The following is a 20,834-nucleotide window of genomic DNA, read 5'->3' as shown; positions in this document are numbered from 1 at the left end:
ACACACACACGCACACACGCGCACGCACGCGCACACACACACACACACACACACACACACACACACACACGCTCACGCTCAGGAGAGCCCAGCTACGCCTTAGGAAACATCCTGGAGGGGTCTTTCCCTGTTCCACGCATCTGCGTCCCTCCCCGCTGCCCCGCCATTCTGACGCCCTGCGGACCTAGGTGCACCGGATGGGTTCCTGAAACCTGTGGCGGAGAGGAGGGTAAACCGAGGCTGCTCCTGGTGGCCAGGATGTCCTTGGCCAGCCGCCACTCTTGTCTGAATGACCTTGGGGAAGTCTCCTGCCCCCACTCCCGACTCTCAACATAGCCCGGTAGACCGTGAAGTCAGCGAGTGGTTGTCTGCGCGCCAGGGCCTGCGACCTTGGGAAAGGTGGCAGGAAGCCTTGTCCTGGAGGACCTCCTGGGAGGGGGAGCACCCACGGTTCAAGCCTGTAACAAAGTAGCCCACTGTCTTCCTCTGGGTCCTCCAATCACTTCCTGCGGCATGAGGATTCTAGGGGATAACCGTGTCACTGACAAGACTGAGGTCAAGAGCGCCCCTCCAGAGACGGGCAGTGGAAATGAAGAAAGGATGCGGGCTGGTCTTCCCTCACTCACTCCCCACTCACTGGATAGCATCACAGGCATTCCCAAGCCCAGTTTTACTGTCTCATAAACGGGGCAAGACCTGCCCAGCCTTCCTTCCAGGGTTGTGGATAATTTGAAATGCCCTGGTAGTGCCCCAAAGACAGCTTCTACTGGGTCCACCTGCTCTTTGCTGCCTGCAGTACCCCAAGGCCCTTACCCAATCCCATCACAGATGTGCGCATACCCACCTGAACTTCTCCCCCTTCTACACACATGTGATTCCACAGTACATTCACCTGTGTCACATGGACCCATCTGCTATTGAACCCACTGGCAGGGCTTCTGTGTTGCACAACTTGAGTGGCAGCTCTGTCCATAGGCACATGTGTGCAGACTCATACACTGGTCCACGGAACACACACTGAGACTCAGACCCATGCACGCAGAGAGGTCAGTGCAGAATACTGATGTACTCCCATGTACTTGAGTGCCCCTGGACACAAGTAAATGCTGATGAACACACAGATCTCACCCAGGCCCGGCTCAGCCCCAGAGCTATTTTGGGCCAGGCCCAAGGCCAACAAGGTCAGAGGCTGCCAGCTCGCAACAGGCCCCAGCCACTGTGTCACAGGCCTCAGCCTCCCAGCCCCCACACCAGCCTAGGCTGAGTCCAAGATGCACTGGATCTCAGCCTGGCTCTGTAACAGGAGGGATCCTCCCTTCCTACCTGCTGCTTCCCTAGAGCTGAACTTTGAACTCTGGGGTTTCAGACTCCTGAAGAGAATGTCTGCAGGGTCCCCTGGCTACTGCCAAATGACTCTGCCCACAGCTTCCAACCCAGAGGCCCTAGAGGCTGGACTGGATCCCTACAGGAAACCCACAGGAGCTAAAAATAATACGCAAGGGACAAATAGGCTTCTGCAGGCCAGCATTCATGCCACCATGTATAGGGGGACACTATCTTTCAGAGAAGCCAGGCTGGAGAGCTTAGGGGTCCAGAGCTCTGTTTCCCCAGACCTGATGGGCCCAATTAGGAGTGGAGCGTAGGAGTATGTGTGGCCCCTCAGAAGAAGTAGAAACAGTACTGAACAGTGAGCAGAGCTCACTGGATTACAAGCTGAAAACTGAGTTTGAGGCTCCAGTTCCTGAGTGACCTTAGGTAGGACACAACCTCTCCCTGGGCTTCAATTCTCACAAGTAAACAGAGGAGAGGAGTAAAAAGGTGGGAAAAGCTTTAGCTTTCAGGATGTTCCTCTCACCATGGTGTTTAACATTGGAGAATTGGAAACACACAAGTATTCGAGAATAGGGAACTGATTGAATAAAGTATAGCTGAGGATTTGTGCTTGGTTTTAGGTTTTGTTTTTCTGCCTGCACCACATGGCATGTGGGATCTAAGTTCCTTGACTAGAGACTGAATGCGTACACCCTGCAGAGGAGGTACAGAGACCACCAGGGAATTTCCTCTACGTGGGTTTTATACAGTGTAATTTCAGACTGCCTTTAACAACGATAACAATAATGATGGTGACTTGCATTTACTGAAGGTTTGTAATGTGCGGGTGCCACGATACTGTAGTTATACCCATTTTACAGATGAAGGGTTGAGGCTTAGAGAGATTCACTAACCCACCGAAGGCTCGCAGCTGTCAATAGGAACATGACCCAGAAGTCTTCATTTTAAGCTTTAATAACTTCAGAAGTTATAAAATATAAAGCTCAAACTTATAAAAAACAATTTGAAAGTTTCATCACATATCTTCTTTAAGCTGATTTCATCGTGAACTTTGGATAACTAATTTTTGGTCATGTTTTGTCATCTTCAGAGGCAGAAAAGGAACTTCAAATAAATTTTCAAATGGGGTCTCTTGTAAGTTTATAGCTTTATACTTCTGAGGTTATTAAAGCTTAAAACTACACTAACCCTTCGGGTCCACATTGTTATTTTAAGTCCGTTTGACTCCAAAGCCTGCATGACAGTACTGACACTGTGTTTAGGGAAGGTGGGGATCTAGGATGTTGTACTGGGAACAACCTCTGGGAAAAAGGTATATTGATAAATGGCATACAGTGAGATTTCAGCTGTATTCAACAGCCTGAGGAGAGGTAGAGCCCACTTGGAGCAGTGGCCATCTCAGGGACACACATGATTGTATTCCCTTTCGGATTTCTTCATTGGGCTTTCCCTACTTTTTGGATGGAAAGAAGCGATGACACCCTTCCCTCCTGGGCTGAGCCATCCCATCAAGGCAAGCCAGATTGTACTCATCACTCCCACAATTGTTAGATCATATAGTCCTCCCATCAGCCCTGGGATGAGAGTTTTGCCCTCTCCGTTCCTTAGATGAGGACGTCGAAGCAGAGAGGAGTAACGGTTTACCCAAGGCCACTGTTAGGCTCACTAACCTCAGCCCAATCCAACCAAGGCTTCTCTGACCTCATGACCCAAGGGTAACCTCCCTAGTTGGTCAAAATGGTGGGCAGAGAGCTATAGCAAGTGGTTTGGGCTTCAGTGAAGTTTCTGTTTGCTTGATGAGGGAAAAACCCGGGGAGGATGAGGTGACCCAGCCTATTCAGTCCCCAGACTTTGCCAGCCACTGTCAAGGGTCTTCTCGATGGACCCCTTGGGACAGCCATCATGGTTCACTGCTGGCTTTCCCACTTTCCTGCCTGCCCTGCATGTCCCAGCCCTGATGCCTGTAGGTATCTACAGCTGGCCCTCTCCTCTCTGCTGCAGCTTGCCTTGGTCCTTGCCCATCTACCTGGCACCACCAGGCAGGAGCCATAAAGGCTCTGTATCTACAGGGTTCCCAATTCTAACAGCAGGCCCAAGGCCCAAAGCACCGCAGCCGGCACATATCTCCACTGGTGTCCTTGGGGATGAGGAATGGGGGGGTCTAACACCTGGCTGCTTCTCTAGCGCTCAGCAGGGAGATTAATAAAACACAAAAGAAGGAAAGAGAGAAGGGGGAGGATGGACCATAGGAATCTCCCTGTCACAGGCCTCCCCACTTCTCTTCCAAAGTCCTCCCCAGGTCTCCACAGCTCCTCCAGTCCTCCTTGAATCCCGGGGTTGTCGAGGCTCACTCTGAGATCAGGACCAGAGTGCAGTGTGGGCCAGGTTCAGTGTGAGGTCAGGGTCATGGCTCAGACTGGAGTGAGAGTCAGAGCTCCGGCTGGGGCAGATGCTGAAGATCAATCAGAAGCAGAACATGGTCTTCCAGCCCTTTCAGGGGGAGCTCACCCTGTCCTGTGGGGCCACAGATGCTGGCTCCTTCAGGAACCTTCTATCACACCCGCCGCTGGCTGCTCTGACCATATAATCCCTTTCCCCCTCCCCCTCCCCCTTGCTCTGGTGTCCAGGGTGACCAGAGCTGCCTCTGGGCAGGAAGCCAGCCCAGAAAGCCCAGGACATCCCTGAGCGCCTGTCACCATAGCAACCTGCCTGCCAAGCCATCCACCCCCCACCCCACCTGGGTCCAGTACGGGTTTTCAAATTCAGAACGTCAGAATGGGAAGGGCCTCCTAGATCAGCAGATTCCAGCCCCTCCCTTTGTCCCAAATGAATAAACTGAGGCCCGAGTGGGGAAGGGAAGGGGGAAACCTGTTGTCCAAGGACCTGACCCCAACCTGTCCCCCCTCCCACCCACTCCCGCCCAATGTCGGTCTTGGTTGGATTCGGAGAATGGGGAGTCTGGAGTGTGATCTCCGGAGGGGGGCGGGCCCTCCACCCGGAGTGATGCAGGGGCGGGGAGCCCAGGAACCGGACACCGACGATGAATAAATGATGCTCACTCGCAGCCTGCCTGCGACCAGATCGCCAGTGCCGAGCGCCGGCTGCCCAAGGGGCAGTCACCCGGCTAAGGCAGCCTGGCCGGCGTCCCTCGGCTCCCCCGACCTGCGACCTGCGGCGGAGCAGCGCGGAGCGCGCGAAGATGGCGGGGCCGCGGCGAGGCGCGGGGCTCCTCTGGGGGCTGGGCGGCGCCGCCCTGGGGGTTTGCCTCGCAGGGGTCGCTGGGCAGCTGGTGGAGGTGAGGTGGGCCGGCGCGGATGGGTTCGGGGTGGCTGTCACCGTCCAGGCAGAGCCAGGCGGTGCCTTTCTGACGGGAAGCTGGTTTTTCTTTTTCTTTTGCCCTAGGAGACCTGACTTAATGGGGAGACAGTCCATCCCAAGCGCTTCCAGGATGCAGGGAGACTCAGCCCCAGTCTTAGTGTCCTTGCTCTGATGGGCGGGCACAGCCCCCGATCTCAGGAACATTATTCTGATGGGGGAGACTCACCCTGACCTTAGGGCTTCCCAATCTGATTGGAGATACAGCCTGGCATCAGCTACTGTCTGATGGGGGACACTCAGCCCCTGTACTCTACTCTTTGGTGTCCAGAGGTGGGCAGGTGGGGGGCGGAGGCAGGGGGACGAGGACAGCCTTCGCAGAGCAGCCATGTGTTGAGTTTGACTCCACACTGCAGGGAGGGGCAGGCAGGGCAGGGCCCAGGGACTCAGGGTCTTACTTGGTCCTGATGATAACTGGGAGCTAGCAAAGGCGTCTGAGCAGAGGAGAATCAGGATGAGTCCTGGACTGGAAGCAGAATAAATTAGAAGAGGGCCTACACTCGGGAGAATTGGAAGGAGCTGCTGAGATAGTCCAGGACGAGGTGAAAAGGATGGCTGAGGGGCTGGCCAGAAAGGGAAGGGTGGGGGCCATCTGCAGCCCCCTTGGCTGGCCTCTCTGTACCCCATTCCTGCTGAGCCAGGAAGGGGAGCTGATGAGGCTGACCAGACCCAGGATTCTAGAGCAGCAAGCAAGAGGGAGAAGGCCAGAGGTAGAGCCAGGGAAGAGTGGGGTAGGAACCTGTGTAGGCAGAGGCAGAGTGGAGAGAGCAGAAGTGCACGAGATAGTCAAGCACCGCGGAGAACCCGCAAGAGGCAGGTGCTGGGCAACAGGATGGGAGAGGGAGGACAGGGCCTCATCTTTGGGGTTTGAGGGGACACACCCCTGAACTAGTGGGTCTGAGGTATGTGGGGACAGAGCCCTGCACCCCCATGCTAGTCTGTGCCTGCTGCTGACCAGGGGGTGTGATCAGAAGGCTGGTCTGGAATCAGATGTCAGCTCTGGTGTCTCTGTAAGGGAAGTCGGGCTGGCTTGAGCCCCATGGAGTGCACTTAGGCCCCTACCAGCTGTCCTGAGGCCTCAGGTGCAGAAACTGAGCTGGTCTGGGTGTAGGAGAAGCCTGACAGAGGGGGTCGACTCAGATCTGAGTCAAGGACTCTTCCCTCAGTCCCCAGGAAAACGTCTTCTCCCACTTCATCAAGGGAAATTGCATTTTGAGTCCTTCTGCCTACCATCCGCCTACAGCCTGAACAAGGGCCTGGCTGAGCCCAGGCGATCCAAGGAAGTACCAGAAAGATAAGCGGGGCTGGGGTCCATGGTACCACCCACCCTACCCACAGGCATCACCCTCCAATTAGCCTGTGAAATTCTGATGGAGACCAGGCCCCCAAGCTTCAGAGTTCAGACTCCCATCGGTGTCCACCACAAACAGATGCCCGACTATTACCTGCTTCCCCCTACCCAGGGCCCTATCAGTGTGTCTAGAATGTGTCAGAAGTGAGCCCCTGGCTGCCCAAGCTCTGAGTCTGAGATCTTTACCATGGCCCCCAGAATCTCCCAGTCTTACAACCAGCTGGGTCAACACACTGACCCTCAGAACCATGGAACCCTGCCACTGCCCAGACCTCAGCCCTGACTCTACAGATGTGTGCCCGACCACAGGCACATGTACTCCAGCCGCATGTGCCCTGTACCCACAGTGCCCAGCCCCAATCCCACACACATGTGCCAGACCCCACGTACACGTGTCTGACCCCACAGATGGGTCCAGGCCCCTGGGATGATGCTGAGGAAGGGTGTCTCCTTGTCCATTTTACCACTCAGGTTGTGTAGGAAGCCTCTCAGAGACCCCTGGAACCATTCCACTCAAGTTACAGATGGAGAAACTGAGGACTAAAGGAAAGAAGGCTCCTACCCCAGTTCACCTTGGTTAAGAGGAGAGGGCTGGGAATCATGTACCAGTCCTGGGCACATAGACCTTCTTGGTTACCTGGGACAGGCTGCTGGTCCTCTCCATGTGTCCCCAGTATAGGCTGAGGGGTGGAGTCTATAAGGTGAAAAAGTACCTGGCTTTCGGTAGGTACTCCATCCAGGCTTACGGACCAGGGGAAAGACTGGACAGACGGTTGAGCTATGGGTTGCCTTTCCTTTCCAGAGAGCTGGAAGAGACTCCTCTTGCCTGTCCTTCTTCGGTTAATCGAGGGGCAAGGCGTTGCACTGATGCCCCAGGGGGGTCCCCTCTCCCTCCAAGTACCCCTCCATACCCCTCAGCCAAGCTGCATGACAGAGATAGGGTCATATCCCTCTCAGCCCCCCAGGTCAGGGACAGGTCTCGCTGCTACCTTCCAGAGCAGGGCCGTGTCCCTGACCTGGGGGGCTGAGAGGGATATGACTCTATCTCCTTCCTCAGAACCCCAGGACAGGGAGGTGTGGCACTGGGAAGGTGGGAAGTGGCGCGCAGTGCTCATGATCGCTCCAGCCGTGCTTACAACTTTTGGCCTCCAGGTGTCGCTACTGCACTTCAGACAAATTAGTCCCCCCCTTTTTTTTGGCGAGGATTCTGGCCTAGCTTTCTGGTCAGAGGAGGTGACTCAGGTAGGACAGGCAACTGCTGAGGCCACCTGGTGGGGATCCTGGTCAAGTAAGAGAGTCATGAAGCCCTGACTGCTGTTCCACACCCTATCCCACACCAGGGGCCCATGAGAAAAAAATACCACGGGGCAGTACAGGACTCGCGTTGTCTCTGGCCTTGGTCCTGAGACCCCATCTGCCTGTGTGGGGCCCAGGCCTGGGGCAGGAGAGAAAGGGCCTTGAACCTGACTAAACAAACCATCCACATTTGCCCCTTGGGTTCGGTTTCCCCAAGCACTAACTACCCTCACACTCCCAAGTTCCCAGCTCCATGGTTCTGGGTTCTGCCGTCTTCTCTTGCTCTAAGGCTGGAACGTCCCAAGGTCTAAGGCATTGGTTATGAATGTCTAAGACCCTTGATCCTGGGAGATTCTGAAATGCTCAGACTTAGTGAGTCCTCGCTGAGACCTGGGCCTCTCTCAGTCCAGTCCCAGCCCCTGGCTTCTGCCTGTCTCACTCTGCTCTCTCCCGACCCACAGCCCAGCACAGCCCCGCCCAAGCCCAAGCCGCCCCCGCTGACCAAGGAGACAGTGGTGTTCTGGGACATGCGTCTGTGGCACGTGGTGGGCATCTTCTCGCTTTTCGTGTTGTCCATCAGTAAGTAGCAGCTGCCCCCCTCTACTACCCCCTGCCATGCCACACCACAGTGGGAGCACAGCACCCCGTTACCCCCCAGCACCACCCCCCAGGGGCTCAGAGCAGCAATTCCGGGCAGTGCAAGTGGGCCCGGTGCCCACAGGAGGCCCTCTGTGGTTTCTGGCACCTCTTAATCTACACAAAGTCCCTGTGGAGGGCTGACAGGCTGGTGGTGACCTGAAGTATTCTGCCCGACGGGGGATGCAGCCACATGGCAATTATGGTAATTACAGGGGACTCCACTGAACCAGGACGAAGACGTGTCATTTTTCCCTATCGCTGGCCTCCTCATGCTTTTCCTGCAGCTTGGCCAGCTTAAAACACCCACACCCAGGGCCCCAACAAGGCCACCCTTGGCTGCAGCTCAGCACCAGAGCTCCCCAGACGCCCAGCAGATGTGTCTCCCAGGCTGCAAACCCAGCATTGTTAAATACCATTTCCTTGGAATGATTCACACCCACCTCAGTTAAAAACAGGAGACCCCTGCCCTCGCCCTTCCTCTCTTGGATCTGGGAGTTGCTTTATGCGAAGTTGCAACAGAAGCCAGTTTGGGATGCTCCTCTCAGTTGTCTTTCCAGAGTTGGGGTCTGGAGTTGAGAAAAGTGGGGCTGAGAAATGCCGAATGGATGGGAGAGGCCACCAGCGTACAAAGAGGTTCCCACAGACCATAGGGAGGAGGGGGGCGCAGGCAGTAAAGGGAAAGAACACACTCCCCTAGTAAAGGCTTCGTGGAGGAGGGGTCCTCTAAGCTGTAGATGGATAGGATGGGTGACGGTTTGTGTCAGGCAGCTAGCAACGCATTCTGGAGAGAGGTACAGTGGGGGTGGACGTGGGAGAAGACGGCCTCCTCACAGGTCTCAGATAACCCCTCTAAGACGGTTTCTGAGTGCACCCTGGCTCCGGGGCTACAAGGGCATTTAAGTTCTAGCAGGAGCTATCCTGGGATGAGGTTCCCCAGAGGGCAGGGCTGACCACAAGGGCCCACCCAGATGTAGAGGCTCCAAGGGAGACAAAGACATCAATTTTGCCTGTGCTTCTCCTAGCACCAGAAGTGCCCTTCCACCCCACCCCTCACCCCCACTCTCCTCACAGCTAGAGTGGGAGAGCTTCCCTGGTGGCTCAGACGGTAAAGAATCTGCCTGCAATGCGAGAGACCTGGGTTCGATCCCTGGGTTGGGAAGATCCCCTGGAGAAGGGAACGGCTGCCCACTCCAGTATCCTGGCCTGGAGAAGTCCATGGACGGAGGAGCCTCGCAGGCTACAGTCCATGGGGTCGCAAAGAGTCAGACACGACTGAGCAACTTTCACAGGGTGGGAGGAGGAGGTGAGCAAGAGGCTGCCTTCTATTCTAGCCAAGGCTGACATCAGTCAGGCTTCTGAGTGGAGGCCCCACGGACAGACAGATGTGGCTGCAGCCCCAGCCAGGTGTTTAGAGAGTGGAGCGACCCCCAAGTACCAAGAAGCAGGTTTAGGGGAGGTAATCTGCCTGCAGGGGCCACAGGAGCTGTCCAAAGTCCAGCAGGTCCAAAGAGCAGCTCAGGGGGACCCCGAGGAGCAGGGCTGAGGGCACCATGGGGCCTCAAGACACACAGTGGTTTCTCCCGGGCTCTGCTTGGCCCAAGATGGTGGAAGTGCCTAGGGCCACATAGGAAAGCTGCAGTGTCAGGCCCAAAGAGGCACTTGGACCTCGACTACACAGACTGACTTCTATTCCTAACCCTATTTCCTGAAAAAGGTAAGGGATAGTCCCAAAGGCCTCTGAGTAACAAGTCAGCACTTGTTACCTTCTATGCAGGGCTCTAGGAGTTGGAGACCCTGGGTCCTGGGGAGGAAACATTTTTCCCACTTCTCTGTCTGCTTGGACCTCGGTGGTACAGCTGGTAGTGGAGCATCATCCCCACAACCTTGTGGATAGGATGGAACTGGATGGGTTGCCTCTTTAGTTCCCTGCCAGCCTGGGGACTCCTATCCCCAGCCTCTTCCTGGGCTTGGAACTCCATCCAAGAAACTTCGTTTCTCTACTCTGAAGAGAAGTAAGCAGGCCAGGCTGGGTGGGACAGGTCCGGAGTGAGGGGCAGGGCCTCCATCCTGCTCTGAGGGACTGGGACCAGCCTTTACTGAGAGCCCAGGCATGGTCCTGAGAAGGTACCTGATGGGGTAACTAGAAGAGGTGCTTCAAGCCAGTAGGGTGGGGGTGGGGGACCAACCCTGGACCTCTGGCATACAGGAGTCTGGAGGTGACCAGAGGCCAGCTCTTTGGGTAAGAAAGGCCTACTGTCTTCCCAGGTCCATCCCTGGGCAGCAGTGCACAGTCAGACCTACTATTAGGGCCCTCACATGACTGTCCCCCACCATATGTTCCTGGATGCTATTGACACCCTGTCCATTCATTCAGGAGTCCTGTCCGAGTCGCAAAAGCTTTGAAACCATCTCATTCATTTTTTCTTTCATTCTGTGAGTCTGAGGAAGACTCAATGGGGCCATAATACTGGCCGAGGAGGTTGCACAAGATGACCCCAAAGGGTGCTCCTGCCCAGGCCACATAGGTCTGATCTATCTTCCCCAAAAAGAGGCCTGGCCTGTCCTGCCTGGCCCTCCTGCCTCTAGGAGTCTGCCAGGAAGTTATGTCTGGTCATCTGATTTATAATAGGAAGCAGCTCTGTCCCCTCCCCCTGAGGCTGGGGCCAAGGTGGTCAGACTGGGGGCCTTAGAAAAATAAACTCAGTCCAGCCGGGTCCTGGCAGCCCTGCCCTGCCCGTCCTGGACAGGCCAGCTCCATGCCTTGGCCCAGCTTGCGTGGGCACAGCCGCCCTGAGCCAGAAAACCACTCCTGGAATAACTCTGTCTGAGGTGAACGCCCCAGGGCAAGGTCTGTGTCCTCCTGCAGGCTCTCACAGCCAGGAGGAGCCCCGGCTTGTCCTCAGGGAGGTTGAGGAGGATGCAGCCTGTCCTCTGGGGTCTGAGGTCCTCTCAAGAGCCTGGGGAGGAAAACCTAGGATGAACCAGGAGCCCAGCGGCCTGGGCTGCAAGTACAGGACACCCTCCAGGAGGCTGTAGCTTGAGTCATGGTGTAGCCTACTTCTTACCCTCCAGGACCTCTCAATCTAGTTAGAGAGACCCTCCCCTGCCCAACAAGCCAGGATCACTGACATAATATATGGGACCAGTGAAAAATGAAAATATGAGATCCCTGTCCAAAGATTATTAAGAATTTCAAGAAAGTGACAGCAGAGTATTACACCAAGCACAAGGCCTTTCTGCGAATAGGCCTCCTACCTAAAGCCAGCCCTGCTCAGGAAAGACATTTTGAAAATCTCAGAGCCCACAGGGGTTTTGTCAAAATGTGGAACCTCCTGAAAGAGACTCTTGGGTGAGACACACATAGATAGATGGAGACAGGCCTGGAATTCAGGTGCTATTCCTGGGGTGTCTGAGCTCTGGCCCTTGCCAAGCCTGCTCTGTCCTCCCTGTAGTTATCACTCTTTGCTGTGTCTTCAACTGTCGCGTGCCACGGACCCGGAAGGAGATTGAAGCCCGGTATCTGCAGCGAAAGGCAGCCAAGATGTACACAGATAAACTGGAGACTGTGCCGCCCCTCAACGAGCTCACAGAAATCCCTGGAGGTGAGCAGGCCTGACCCCCAGTCCCGCCAACCCCTAAGCCTGCCAGACTGGCCATTTCCTTGATCCTTCCACCCAGAATGCCCTGTTCCTCCCCTCCACCTGGTTCAGGAAGGGGACTCATCCCTGTTTCTGGAGACCAGAGCAAAGAAATGGGTCAGAGTGAGGCAGGGAAAACAAGAAGCTATTTTGCAGGTAGGAGTGCTTTGGAAGGAAAAAGGAATGAAGGGTGGGACTGGGAGGCTCTGGTGTGGGTCCTAGGACTCTTTCACTCCCGTTGAACCCTTTTCCTTCTATTCCACAGAGGAGAAGAAGAAGAAGAAGAAGGACAGTGTGGATACAGTGGCCATCAAGGTAGAGGAGGATGAGAAGAATGAGGCCAAGAAGAAGAAAGGAGAGAAATGAGGAGAGCTTTCTGGAGGTGGCGGCTGGGGCTGGCCAGTCCTGGGGCTCATGGTCCTGCCAGAGTCCAGACATCTTAGACTCCAAGCTCACACATGGACCCAGGAGGTTGCAGAGAGCCCTCGCCCTGTAGAGAGGGAGTTGCAGGGGCCAGGACCCTGTCCTAGAGCCTATAGGAGCAAGGACAAAACTGTACCAGGTGTGCCACCTCCTGGCCTGGACGCCAACTCCCTTCACCCCGTCACATGGGGCTCAGCAGAGGTGGTCTGTAGACCCTGTCCCTCTATAGATCCAAAGTGGCCTCTACCCACCCAGACATGCCTCTGTCTCCTCTTCTGCCAGGAACAGCTGTGGCTAAGGGGTGACGGGATGTGGGTTTTCTCCTGGAAGGGGATGGCTGGCCTGGATGGGCCAATGTGAGGCCACACCAGGCTGCCCACAGGAGGGAGAGGGTCACTGGAGGAAGCAGGGGCAGCAGGAGGCTCTCAGACTTGGCTGGATAGCAGCCCTGCTGGTGAGGGGCTACCCCAAGCCTGGCATGGGTTCTGGCCCAGAGCAGCGAGCAGAGAAGGACCAGAGGCAGAACCCCCAGCCCAGCAGATACCAAGCTCCAGGCAGTGGACGTACTTGTCTTACTTACTGTCACGTAACTGAGGCTGCTGGAGCGCCTAGCACGAGGCCCAAGGGCTCAGGACTGGGGGCTCCAGGGGTGCAAAAGGCTGAGGCCAGTGGACCAGAGAGAGAAGAGAAGACAGCTGGCACCTGGGACCCAACTTGGGAATCCAGGGAATATTTGAGAACCCAATGGGGACTTGAGGCTGTTCTGGGGCCCTTTCTAGGCTTAGCTGTGGTGGGAGGGCCCCAGGAGACCACCACAGGGGGCAGTTAGGGATGGAGGTAGCAGCCAACCTTCCACCTGCTGAATATAAGAGCACAGCTTCCTCTTCTGTTCTCAACCATGATTCCTGAAACAGCACTGCTGACCCGAAGGTGAAGGCTCAAACTTGACCTGTGGACTGGATCCCTGGGGAGGGGACATGCAGAGAGGGTATCTAGATGGCAGCAAACATCGCCTGAAGAACTCGGACCTGGGGCTGGAGACTTAGGAGATACTGGAGGTTTCCGAGCTGGGGAGAGCTGCTGGAAAAGCTCACGCTGCCTCTGCAGCCTGCAGAGATTTGTAAATAAAGCTGAGTGCCTTCTCATACCCGAGCGACCTGAGATGACTGCTCAGGTACCCCGTCCCTGGAGCATTTACGTGGAGGGCGATACAGTGATCAGTGATAGGCAGTGAAGGCCAGGCTGTTGTTCCCTTTCCTGACTTTTTTCTGTTCTGAATTCAGATGAGCTGGAGGAAGAGGTGGTGGGCCGAGGGGCAGAGGGTCAGCTGTGGCCGGTGGGGCTCAGCCCTGAGGCAGGGCATCAGGACCAAGAAGGAAGCTGCCTGCTCTGTGCTTGCCTCTGCTCCACTTCCTGGTGTCAATAGATGGGTGCTTGAGACACAGAGGAGTCAAGCCTGGATTCCAGCCTGGACCCAAATCATTATTACACGAGGCAAGGGAACCAGGCTGACATGGGGGAAGGAGCACGGGGTCTTAGAGCCACGGCGGGGGGCGGGGCAGAGATTACAGAAGGCCTTCTGTGCAAGCTGAGTACTCACTGGGCCACCATGTGGAAACCCTGGCTCTGCCCAGGGGTCCAGCCTGTGGGCGTCTCATACATACGGTTTTGGCAAAGACCATTCTACCGATACAAGCCAGAACCCTTCTGTTGGCTTCACAGCAGAGGCCCAGGGAAGCGGGGGCCACTAGAAGTCAGAGAAGCAGCTGGCAATGCCTGGGGTAAGTCCAGGCCCGGGCCACATCTCCCCTACCAGCTGCTTCCCTGACCTCTGACTTGGGTCTCCACTACCCATTTAAGGACAGGCATATCTGCTAATCATGGGGATAATGTCTGATCCCAGTGGGCATCTGCCCCAAGTCCAGGCAGGGGACAGGGTTGGAAGGTCAAAGTTAACTACAGTGCTTCAGGGCAATGACAGAGTATGTTCCAGCCACAGGCCAGAAGATGGGTCAAAGTCAAGGAGAACACACTCACCTCCACGGCCCAGAGCTGCAACCTTAGGCCCAGCCTCACACTGGGTCCTGGCAGCCCCAGAATGAGCCTGGGCAGTACATTCTAGGCCCTGAATCATCTGACCCCAGTATCATCCCCACACATTCCCTCCACCTTCTGCGGGAGCCACCCCGAGCCTGCGGATGGAGCTGGGGCTCTGCACTTTGCAGTATCAACTGCCGGAAGCCACCCATCCCACCCCTTCCCTGTTCTCTCATCTCCCACTGCAGCAGGCCCAGGAAGGAGGAGGCATGGGGAAGAGAGCCATTTAATTGAACATCGAGTCTCTCCCCTGCCTGTGAGGGCTGAGAACTGCACCTGCAGCCTTCTAGACAAGAGGGTGAGGAGGGGCCTGGGCAAGAGAGGGCAGACCCAGGGACAGCAGAGCATCAGAGGGCAGCAAGGAAGCTGAGGAGCATCAGGAGTGCCAGGAGCAGGGCCCGGGATGGGGCTGGCAGAGTCTGCCCGCTGATGCGGTCCCAGATCCACTGTTGGTAGGAGGAGATGTGGATGTAGATAGGCGGAGCCTCGCTCTTCTTGCAGCCTGGGCCCCAGCTCACCACTCCCACCAGGTGCCATATGTTCTGCACAGGACAGGCCAAGGGCTCCCCACTTATCTCCTGTGGGGAGGGGTGGAGAACAAAAGGGAGGCCACATGTGGTCCAAAGGAGACTTGATCCAGCTCGGGAACAAGCAGGGTGCCCTCACCAAACCTTCTGCGCAGCCTCCAAGTGTCTTATAGCTGAGAGGTACCTTTGAAGTCCTGACCCAGGAGACCTTCCTTAAAAGGCTCCACCTTCCATCTCTCTCCATCCCCCATCTCTTTAACATCCACCTTCCATCTTCCCACCCTTCCCGTCCTCCTGCATCTCCAACCTCCATCCCCACTCCCCATCTCTCTCTCCCCAACTCTCATCTCATTCCCCCCAATCTCCATTCCCTGTCAAATTTCCCCCTCCTTCATCTTCCTCCTCACTTACCCCTGCTCATCCCTGGCCCCTCTCTCCTCCCCACATGTCCTGCCTCTGCTGTGCCCCTCACCCCAATTCTGGCCAGGTGCCCTTGGAGGCAAATGAGCAAGGGCGAGAGATGCTCACGTAGCAGAATTTTTCCCTGTCGACGTCCTTTGCACAAATCATCTGGGAGTTGATGATCTGAATCAGAGAGGGGATTTTGGAGAACCTGCGGTAGAGGCTGTCACACTCTGTGCTGTTCAGGATGGTGACTTCCTTCTCCTGGATGGTTCGAAATTGGGGCCACTGACCTGTGGGACAGGGGCCCCCCCATTCAGGCTTGGCTGTTTAGCTCGTGCCCACAGCCACTGGCCTCATGCCCATCCTCCCTTTGTTCCTTGCCACACAGCAGCCCTGGAGATCTCTCCAGGATTAGCCCACCTACCACTCCAGACGCTTCCCAAAAGCCCCTCAGTATAGAGACCCTGGAGCAGTTTACCCAAAATATGGCTTTGCTGGGCCTGATCTCACATCTGGCAGAGTCCAATCCATCAAGTCCATTCTGATCTCGGCATTTTGACTTTTGCATTCCATCTATCCCCGAATCCTACCAAGTCTATCTGAGGTCCAAATCCTGCCTTTTCTTCAAGCTTTCCTCAAAGGCCTCTTCCTCCCCTGAGCTCCCCCAGACTCGCCTCTGTGGTTCCAGGAACTCCTCACTCCCCTCCCCAGTCTCACAAGTGTGTGTCTGTCCCTAAGTCTGAGCTTCCGGGGGACAGGTGACTTCCAACCGTTCCCAACTATTCACCAGACAGGCCATGGCAGGGATGACAAAAAGCCACCCCACCTGGGCTGGAGATCCTGGGTGCTTTCAGGCATGCTGGCTCTATGAGACCACAGGGAAGAACACTTCTCTTGTGGGAAAGGGACAGGGGTTCCCTGAAGAGGATGGACATTTCTGGGCTAAGGAAAGGGGCCCTTGGATGGCCCTGGGACAACACTCCTGCTCATTGGGCTCCTAAACTGGGATGATAAGGGATTGAGGGCCACTGCTGGGGTAGGGGGAGACATGGGGAACCCTCGGTGACTCCCAGCTTCCGGGTGCAGACTGCCCTTAGCCAGATGCATGGGTCTTCTGGGGACCCTATTACAGACACAGACCCCTTGTCCTCTCGCCTTGCCTGTTCTGCTTCAAAACATGATGCCGTAGGATTGTGTGCAGATAGCAAGATATCACTCTGTGCCCACTATGCCTTCAAGGATGGCCTGTTTACATACCCTGACCTGGGCCTGAGGGTTTCGAGGGCAATCTGGGTCCCCTAGATACATTCACTGCTGAAACCCTCAAAGGGAAAAAGAGATAAGAGTCTGACAGGAGAGGGGTGGTGGGCTCCCTGGGGAAGGCGTCTCAGAAATGCCTGTCCACGGTAGACCCTGGCCTGCACCCAGGTTCTATCCCGCACCATCCACCCTGCTGGGGGTAGGAAGGTTCCAACTCACCATCAACCCTGGGGAGTCCCCAGCCTGTCACAGTGCAGAGCGAGTAGTCCTTCACCGAATAGTCCAAGCCAGGCAGGCAGATGGGCCAGACATACTTGCTGTACTGCAGTGGCCGATCCAGGTTGAGGAGGGCAATGTCGTTGGCCCGGCCAACCCAGGACCAGTACCGACTGGCTCGATAACGGCTGTGCACGATGACCTCTTTTGCCAGGATGTCGATGGAAGTCTTCGTTATCCGGTCAATCCACGGACTCCCCGCCCGTACTGAATAGGTAACGTCACTCCTAGGGGAAGGGCAAGGGGAGTCCTCCATTAGTCCCAGGAACCCCACACCAGCCTGCACCCCGCTAAACTCCACCACACTGTTGTACTCTGAGCAAATCCAGGCAAGCCACCCACCTGCTTCGAGTCCCCGAGCCCACTTCTCAGGGCAGGTGTGAATGGGGCCCTGCACACACAGACACCGTGTGGTCAGTCCTGACAACAACTCTTCAGTTTATGGAGAGGGAAACTGACTCAAGTGACTGACTCAAGGCTACACAGCTAGCAAGTGGTGGAGGTGGGATGTGGACCCAGTTTTCTCTGGTTCCAAACTTTAGACTCTGTCCAGTAACCCATGCTGGGTCCCAGGAGTGACAGAGGCCTTGTGCAATCATCCAACCCTCCCTCTAGCTTTCTTTCTCAGTGTGTCCTTTAGGCGTGGAAATCACTTCTCCTCTGGCCAGCCCTCATGGCCAGATGTGACCCTCGGGTCGCCCCCTGGCTCCAGACCACAGGCACGCCTGCTCTCTTGTCCCCACACTGACCAGACTGTGAGCATCTATATTCTTGTCTGTCTTCCCCAGCAACCTGACAGGAGTGGGGCAGCCCTCTTCAGCTACCAGTGCCCAGGCCAGGGCCTGGCTTCAAAGACTGTCAAGGCTACTGGTTGAAGGAAGGAAGGAATAAGTGAAACGAAGGGTATGGAACAGAAGAATTAGAATCTTCTTTCTGTGCACAGGAGGAAGACCTAGACAGTGCTTTGCAAGTCTTCGTTTCCTATCTGTGGAATGACTGCACAGGACTAGGGCATCAGATGAGGGGAGCAAGCCTCCAGTTCCTAGGAAGGAATCTACAGGACTCAGCTCCACCCTGCTAGGAGCTGGGGTGAGGCTGGGATTATGGGGTTCAGCCACTGATGGGCCAGCCGGCAGAATGACTGAAGCCCCGGTGGCTCCACATGACTTTCCACCCGTCTGTCTAGGCCCCGACTCACTCGGTCGTGCAGTGGGCTGCAGTCAGCACCCACTCGGAGGCAATGAGGGTTCCTGCACAGATGTGTGTGCCATTGGCCCGCACACTGACCATCCACGGCCACCGCCGAGCCATGGACTCCGGATCCCTGAGGGTGGGGTCCCGTTCATAGGAGAAGCCGCAGGCTGAGGAGGGAAGTACAAGGAGCTTGATAAGGAGTGGACCTTTCCAGCTGCATCTCACAGCTCTCCCTCTCCCTCTCCTCAGCCTGAGCTCCCACCACTCTAGCTGGCCTGCACCCATCCAACGATTCTCCTTCTTCATTGGTCATCAAATAATGGTGTTGTTCACATGAGGATTGGGGTCTCCAGCCTTAGAAGGGCCTCAGCATCCCCCAGGCATCCCTCACGTCAGGTCCCAGGGCTGACCAGTCTGGGCATCACTGGCTCCTTTGTCCTGGTCAAGCAGGCCTCAGCTCTGGCTAGGCTAGGCCCTTCACAATTCATCTGTGTTTCCATCTGGTTCCCCTACTTCAACCAAAAAGACCCTTTCCTCCTTCTCTAGGACCCTCCTCCTGTGATTCAGTGAGAGAAAAGCAGATGACCTAAGAGAAAAATGAGCACTGTGCATGAACGCGCACACATCTGAGGATAAAACCCCAACAGCTCTTCAGCCCCATTAGTTCTCAGGGGAGCATGGACTTAAATCACAGTGACGTTCTGCTCACCGTCACCTGCCAGGCAAAACTAAATGTCCCTGATGCTAGGAGTTGGTGAGGATCACAGCCCCAGACTGCTCACTCACTGCTCAAGGGAAGCTCAACGGGTACAGCCACTTTGGAAAAGCTTTTATGGAAAAATTCTTTCAACTGAAGAGGCACGTATCCAACACCACAGCAGACCCACTCCTAGGTGTTCCAAATGGACTAGTAGATTGTGAGATCAATGTAAGTAGGCCATCACCAGCAGCTGTAAAGGCTAACACAAGAGAGGGAACGGCAGCATGCACCGCGGAGTGCTGCGGGGTCCTCAGTGTGAGACTTCCCATGACACTTAAATTCTGAGCAATGAGTTCCAGGATGAGAAGTATTCCTTATGTGAGTCTTACTTCAACCAGCTTGGAAGGCACTGCTAGAGAGAACACTTATGGATGTGCCCCCAAACACACAAGGGAAGGCTCCCTGAAAGCGGTGCTGGAGACCCCCAGAGGCCTTGGCTGGGAGCTTGGATCAGGGCCTGGGCAGATGGAGAGATGCTGTCCCCACCGGCCATTCAGGAAGGCAGGATGTACAGCACGCCCCAGGCTCCCCCGACCTTCCTTGCCTCCTACGTCAGCAGCATGGGAGGTTCCACCAATAGGTGCTCAGTAAGCACTAGTGAAAGGAAGGTCTCCTCTCTCTCCCTGCCCCTTCTTCCTCTGTCCCTTAAGGTCCTCGAGGCTGCTTGGGCGCCTCCTCCCGCATGGAGGCCACAGTACTCACGGGGAAGGAACTCGTTGTGGGAGGCTTTAGAAGTAGCGTACTGCGAGATACTGGGTGGCGGGCTACCACCGGTGACCTGCCGAGGGAAGCGACGTCTGCCCGAGGGACAGGTGGCACTGGGGGCACATGGAGCATCAAGGTCTGCGGGGACATCCGTGGACAGTGCCCCCAGGGTGTCGCCAGCGCCCAAGCAACCTGTGGAAGGAGGCAGAGAATCAGAAGTGGAGGCCAGATCTGAGGGGGTCGGGGGATGGGCGGGCGCGGGCCTTACCCAGGGGCCGCAGCAGCAGCAGCAGGAGCCCGGCGGAGGCAAGGGCCAGGGCCAGGGTAGACGTCCCAGGGCGTGGGGGGCCACGCCTGCCGGCCGGCAGCTCACACCAAAACTCCATCTGCGGGAAACAGCGACTGCGCCGCGGTGCTCTTCTCGCTACAGCGCTCCCAGGACCCGCCCCACGAAGGCGCCCCCCATTGGCGGCCGGTGACGGCTCTCTGTGGTGTGGTGGGCGCGGGCATCCGCGGCCTCGCGGGCGCCCCCCAGTGGCCTCCTGCCATGGTGCTTCTGATGTCCCAGTCACCCTCTGGCTTGCAGGTGGCTCAGGACTGCCTGGCTTCTGGCCACGCCTCTGCCCTCCTGGGAGCACGTCACTCTCCCAGGCGGTCTGGCCCAGCAGTTTCCTGGAGTCCCTTAACCTCACCTCGTCCAGTTTCTGCACCTCCTCTGGCATCCCACTCCCATCCCTACCTGGTGAGATGGAGGCCCAACCCCTGGGGCTGGCATCCGGGATTTCCAAGCGGTCCCATCTGCCCCCCAGTCTGGTAACTACAGTGGGGCCTTGCCCCAGGGTACTGAAATTAAGCAGATTGAAATGTTTTCAATAACGATTTTTCAAGAGTGCATAGTTTTAAGCATTGTTCCCCACCCTCCCACCCTCAACTTCCATTCAGCAAATGCCCTTCCCTTACAGATCCATCCTCTTAGAAAGATAGCACAGGTGAGGTTTCCATAGACAGTAAAAGAGTGATGGTAACCAATGGGTTCTTCTCGGTACACTGGAAGTCGGGGAACATTTTGATGGCTCAGTGACACAGATGGATAATACAGTTAAAAGGTAGTCTGGGGACATCCTATGAATTTTGATTCAAAGCTGTTGGAAAATTCTAGCCCAATAAAAGGTGGAAGTTAAATCAGACTAGAACAATTTAACTGTTGCCAAGGCCTGCTCTCTTGGGACAAACAATAGGGCTGGCCATTCAGTACTTCAGTCTCCAGCAAACCACACCTGCTATGCTGTGGAGCCCGAGGGCAAAGATAGGGGCCACTGTGAACCTGAGGCCCACCAGGCCTGATGGGCTCCCATGCTACCTCCCACAGAGGTAGTAGGGCTCTGCCCTCTCAGTCTGGCTAACTGGGGCCTAGTCTTCCTCTTCAGAGTATGACAGATGTCACTAAGGCAGCTCCAGAGTTTAGGGTGCAGTCACCCCCCACAGTCACCTAAGCAGGCGCTCTGCCTTGCCCCTCCCTGCCCCCCATCCTCACTCATTCCTGCTGGGGAGGGAGG

General features: G+C 56.1%; 2 protein-coding genes across 3 annotated transcripts; one reads left to right on the top strand and one right to left on the bottom strand.

Annotated features, from left to right (window-relative positions):
• Window positions 1-4,082: 4,082 nt before the first annotated feature.
• On the top strand, window positions 4,083-13,201 carry TMIE (transmembrane inner ear). 2 transcript variants are annotated; one of them, XR_009492296.1, is made up of 5 exons: window positions 4,083-4,627; window positions 7,816-7,933; window positions 11,446-11,595; window positions 11,897-12,193; window positions 12,969-13,201. XR_009492296.1 is itself a non-coding variant. In NM_001206734.1 (4 exons), exons 1-4 carry the CDS (start codon window positions 4,532-4,534, stop codon window positions 11,995-11,997), a joined length of 465 nt encoding a protein of 154 aa, NP_001193663.1. In that variant the 5' UTR covers window positions 4,183-4,531; the 3' UTR covers window positions 11,998-13,201. The 2 variants fall into 2 exon arrangements, 1 of the variants encoding a protein (NP_001193663.1); NM_001206734.1 differs by having other exon boundaries at window positions 4,183-4,627; window positions 11,897-13,201.
• A 1,115-nt stretch (window positions 13,202-14,316) lies between these two features.
• Window positions 14,317-20,205, bottom strand: PRSS50 (serine protease 50). Its single transcript, XM_024983289.2, has 6 exons — window positions 19,547-20,205; window positions 19,276-19,470; window positions 17,818-17,980; window positions 16,563-16,846; window positions 15,207-15,373; window positions 14,317-14,729 (listed from the first exon to the last, which is right to left on the bottom strand). The coding sequence occupies exons 1-6, from the start codon at window positions 19,998-20,000 to the stop codon at window positions 14,499-14,501; spliced, it is 1,494 nt and encodes a 497-aa protein (XP_024839057.1). The 5' UTR covers window positions 20,001-20,205; the 3' UTR covers window positions 14,317-14,498.
• Between the last annotated feature and the right edge of the window lie 629 nt (window positions 20,206-20,834).

Source organism: Bos taurus, chromosome 22 (assembly GCF_002263795.3).
Source record: "Bos taurus isolate L1 Dominette 01449 registration number 42190680 breed Hereford chromosome 22, ARS-UCD2.0, whole genome shotgun sequence".
In the NCBI taxonomy this organism is placed as follows: domain Eukaryota; kingdom Metazoa; phylum Chordata; class Mammalia; order Artiodactyla; family Bovidae; genus Bos; species Bos taurus.
The sequence above is the reverse complement of the archived record's forward strand: the minus strand, read 5'-3'. Positions and strand labels throughout refer to the sequence as shown.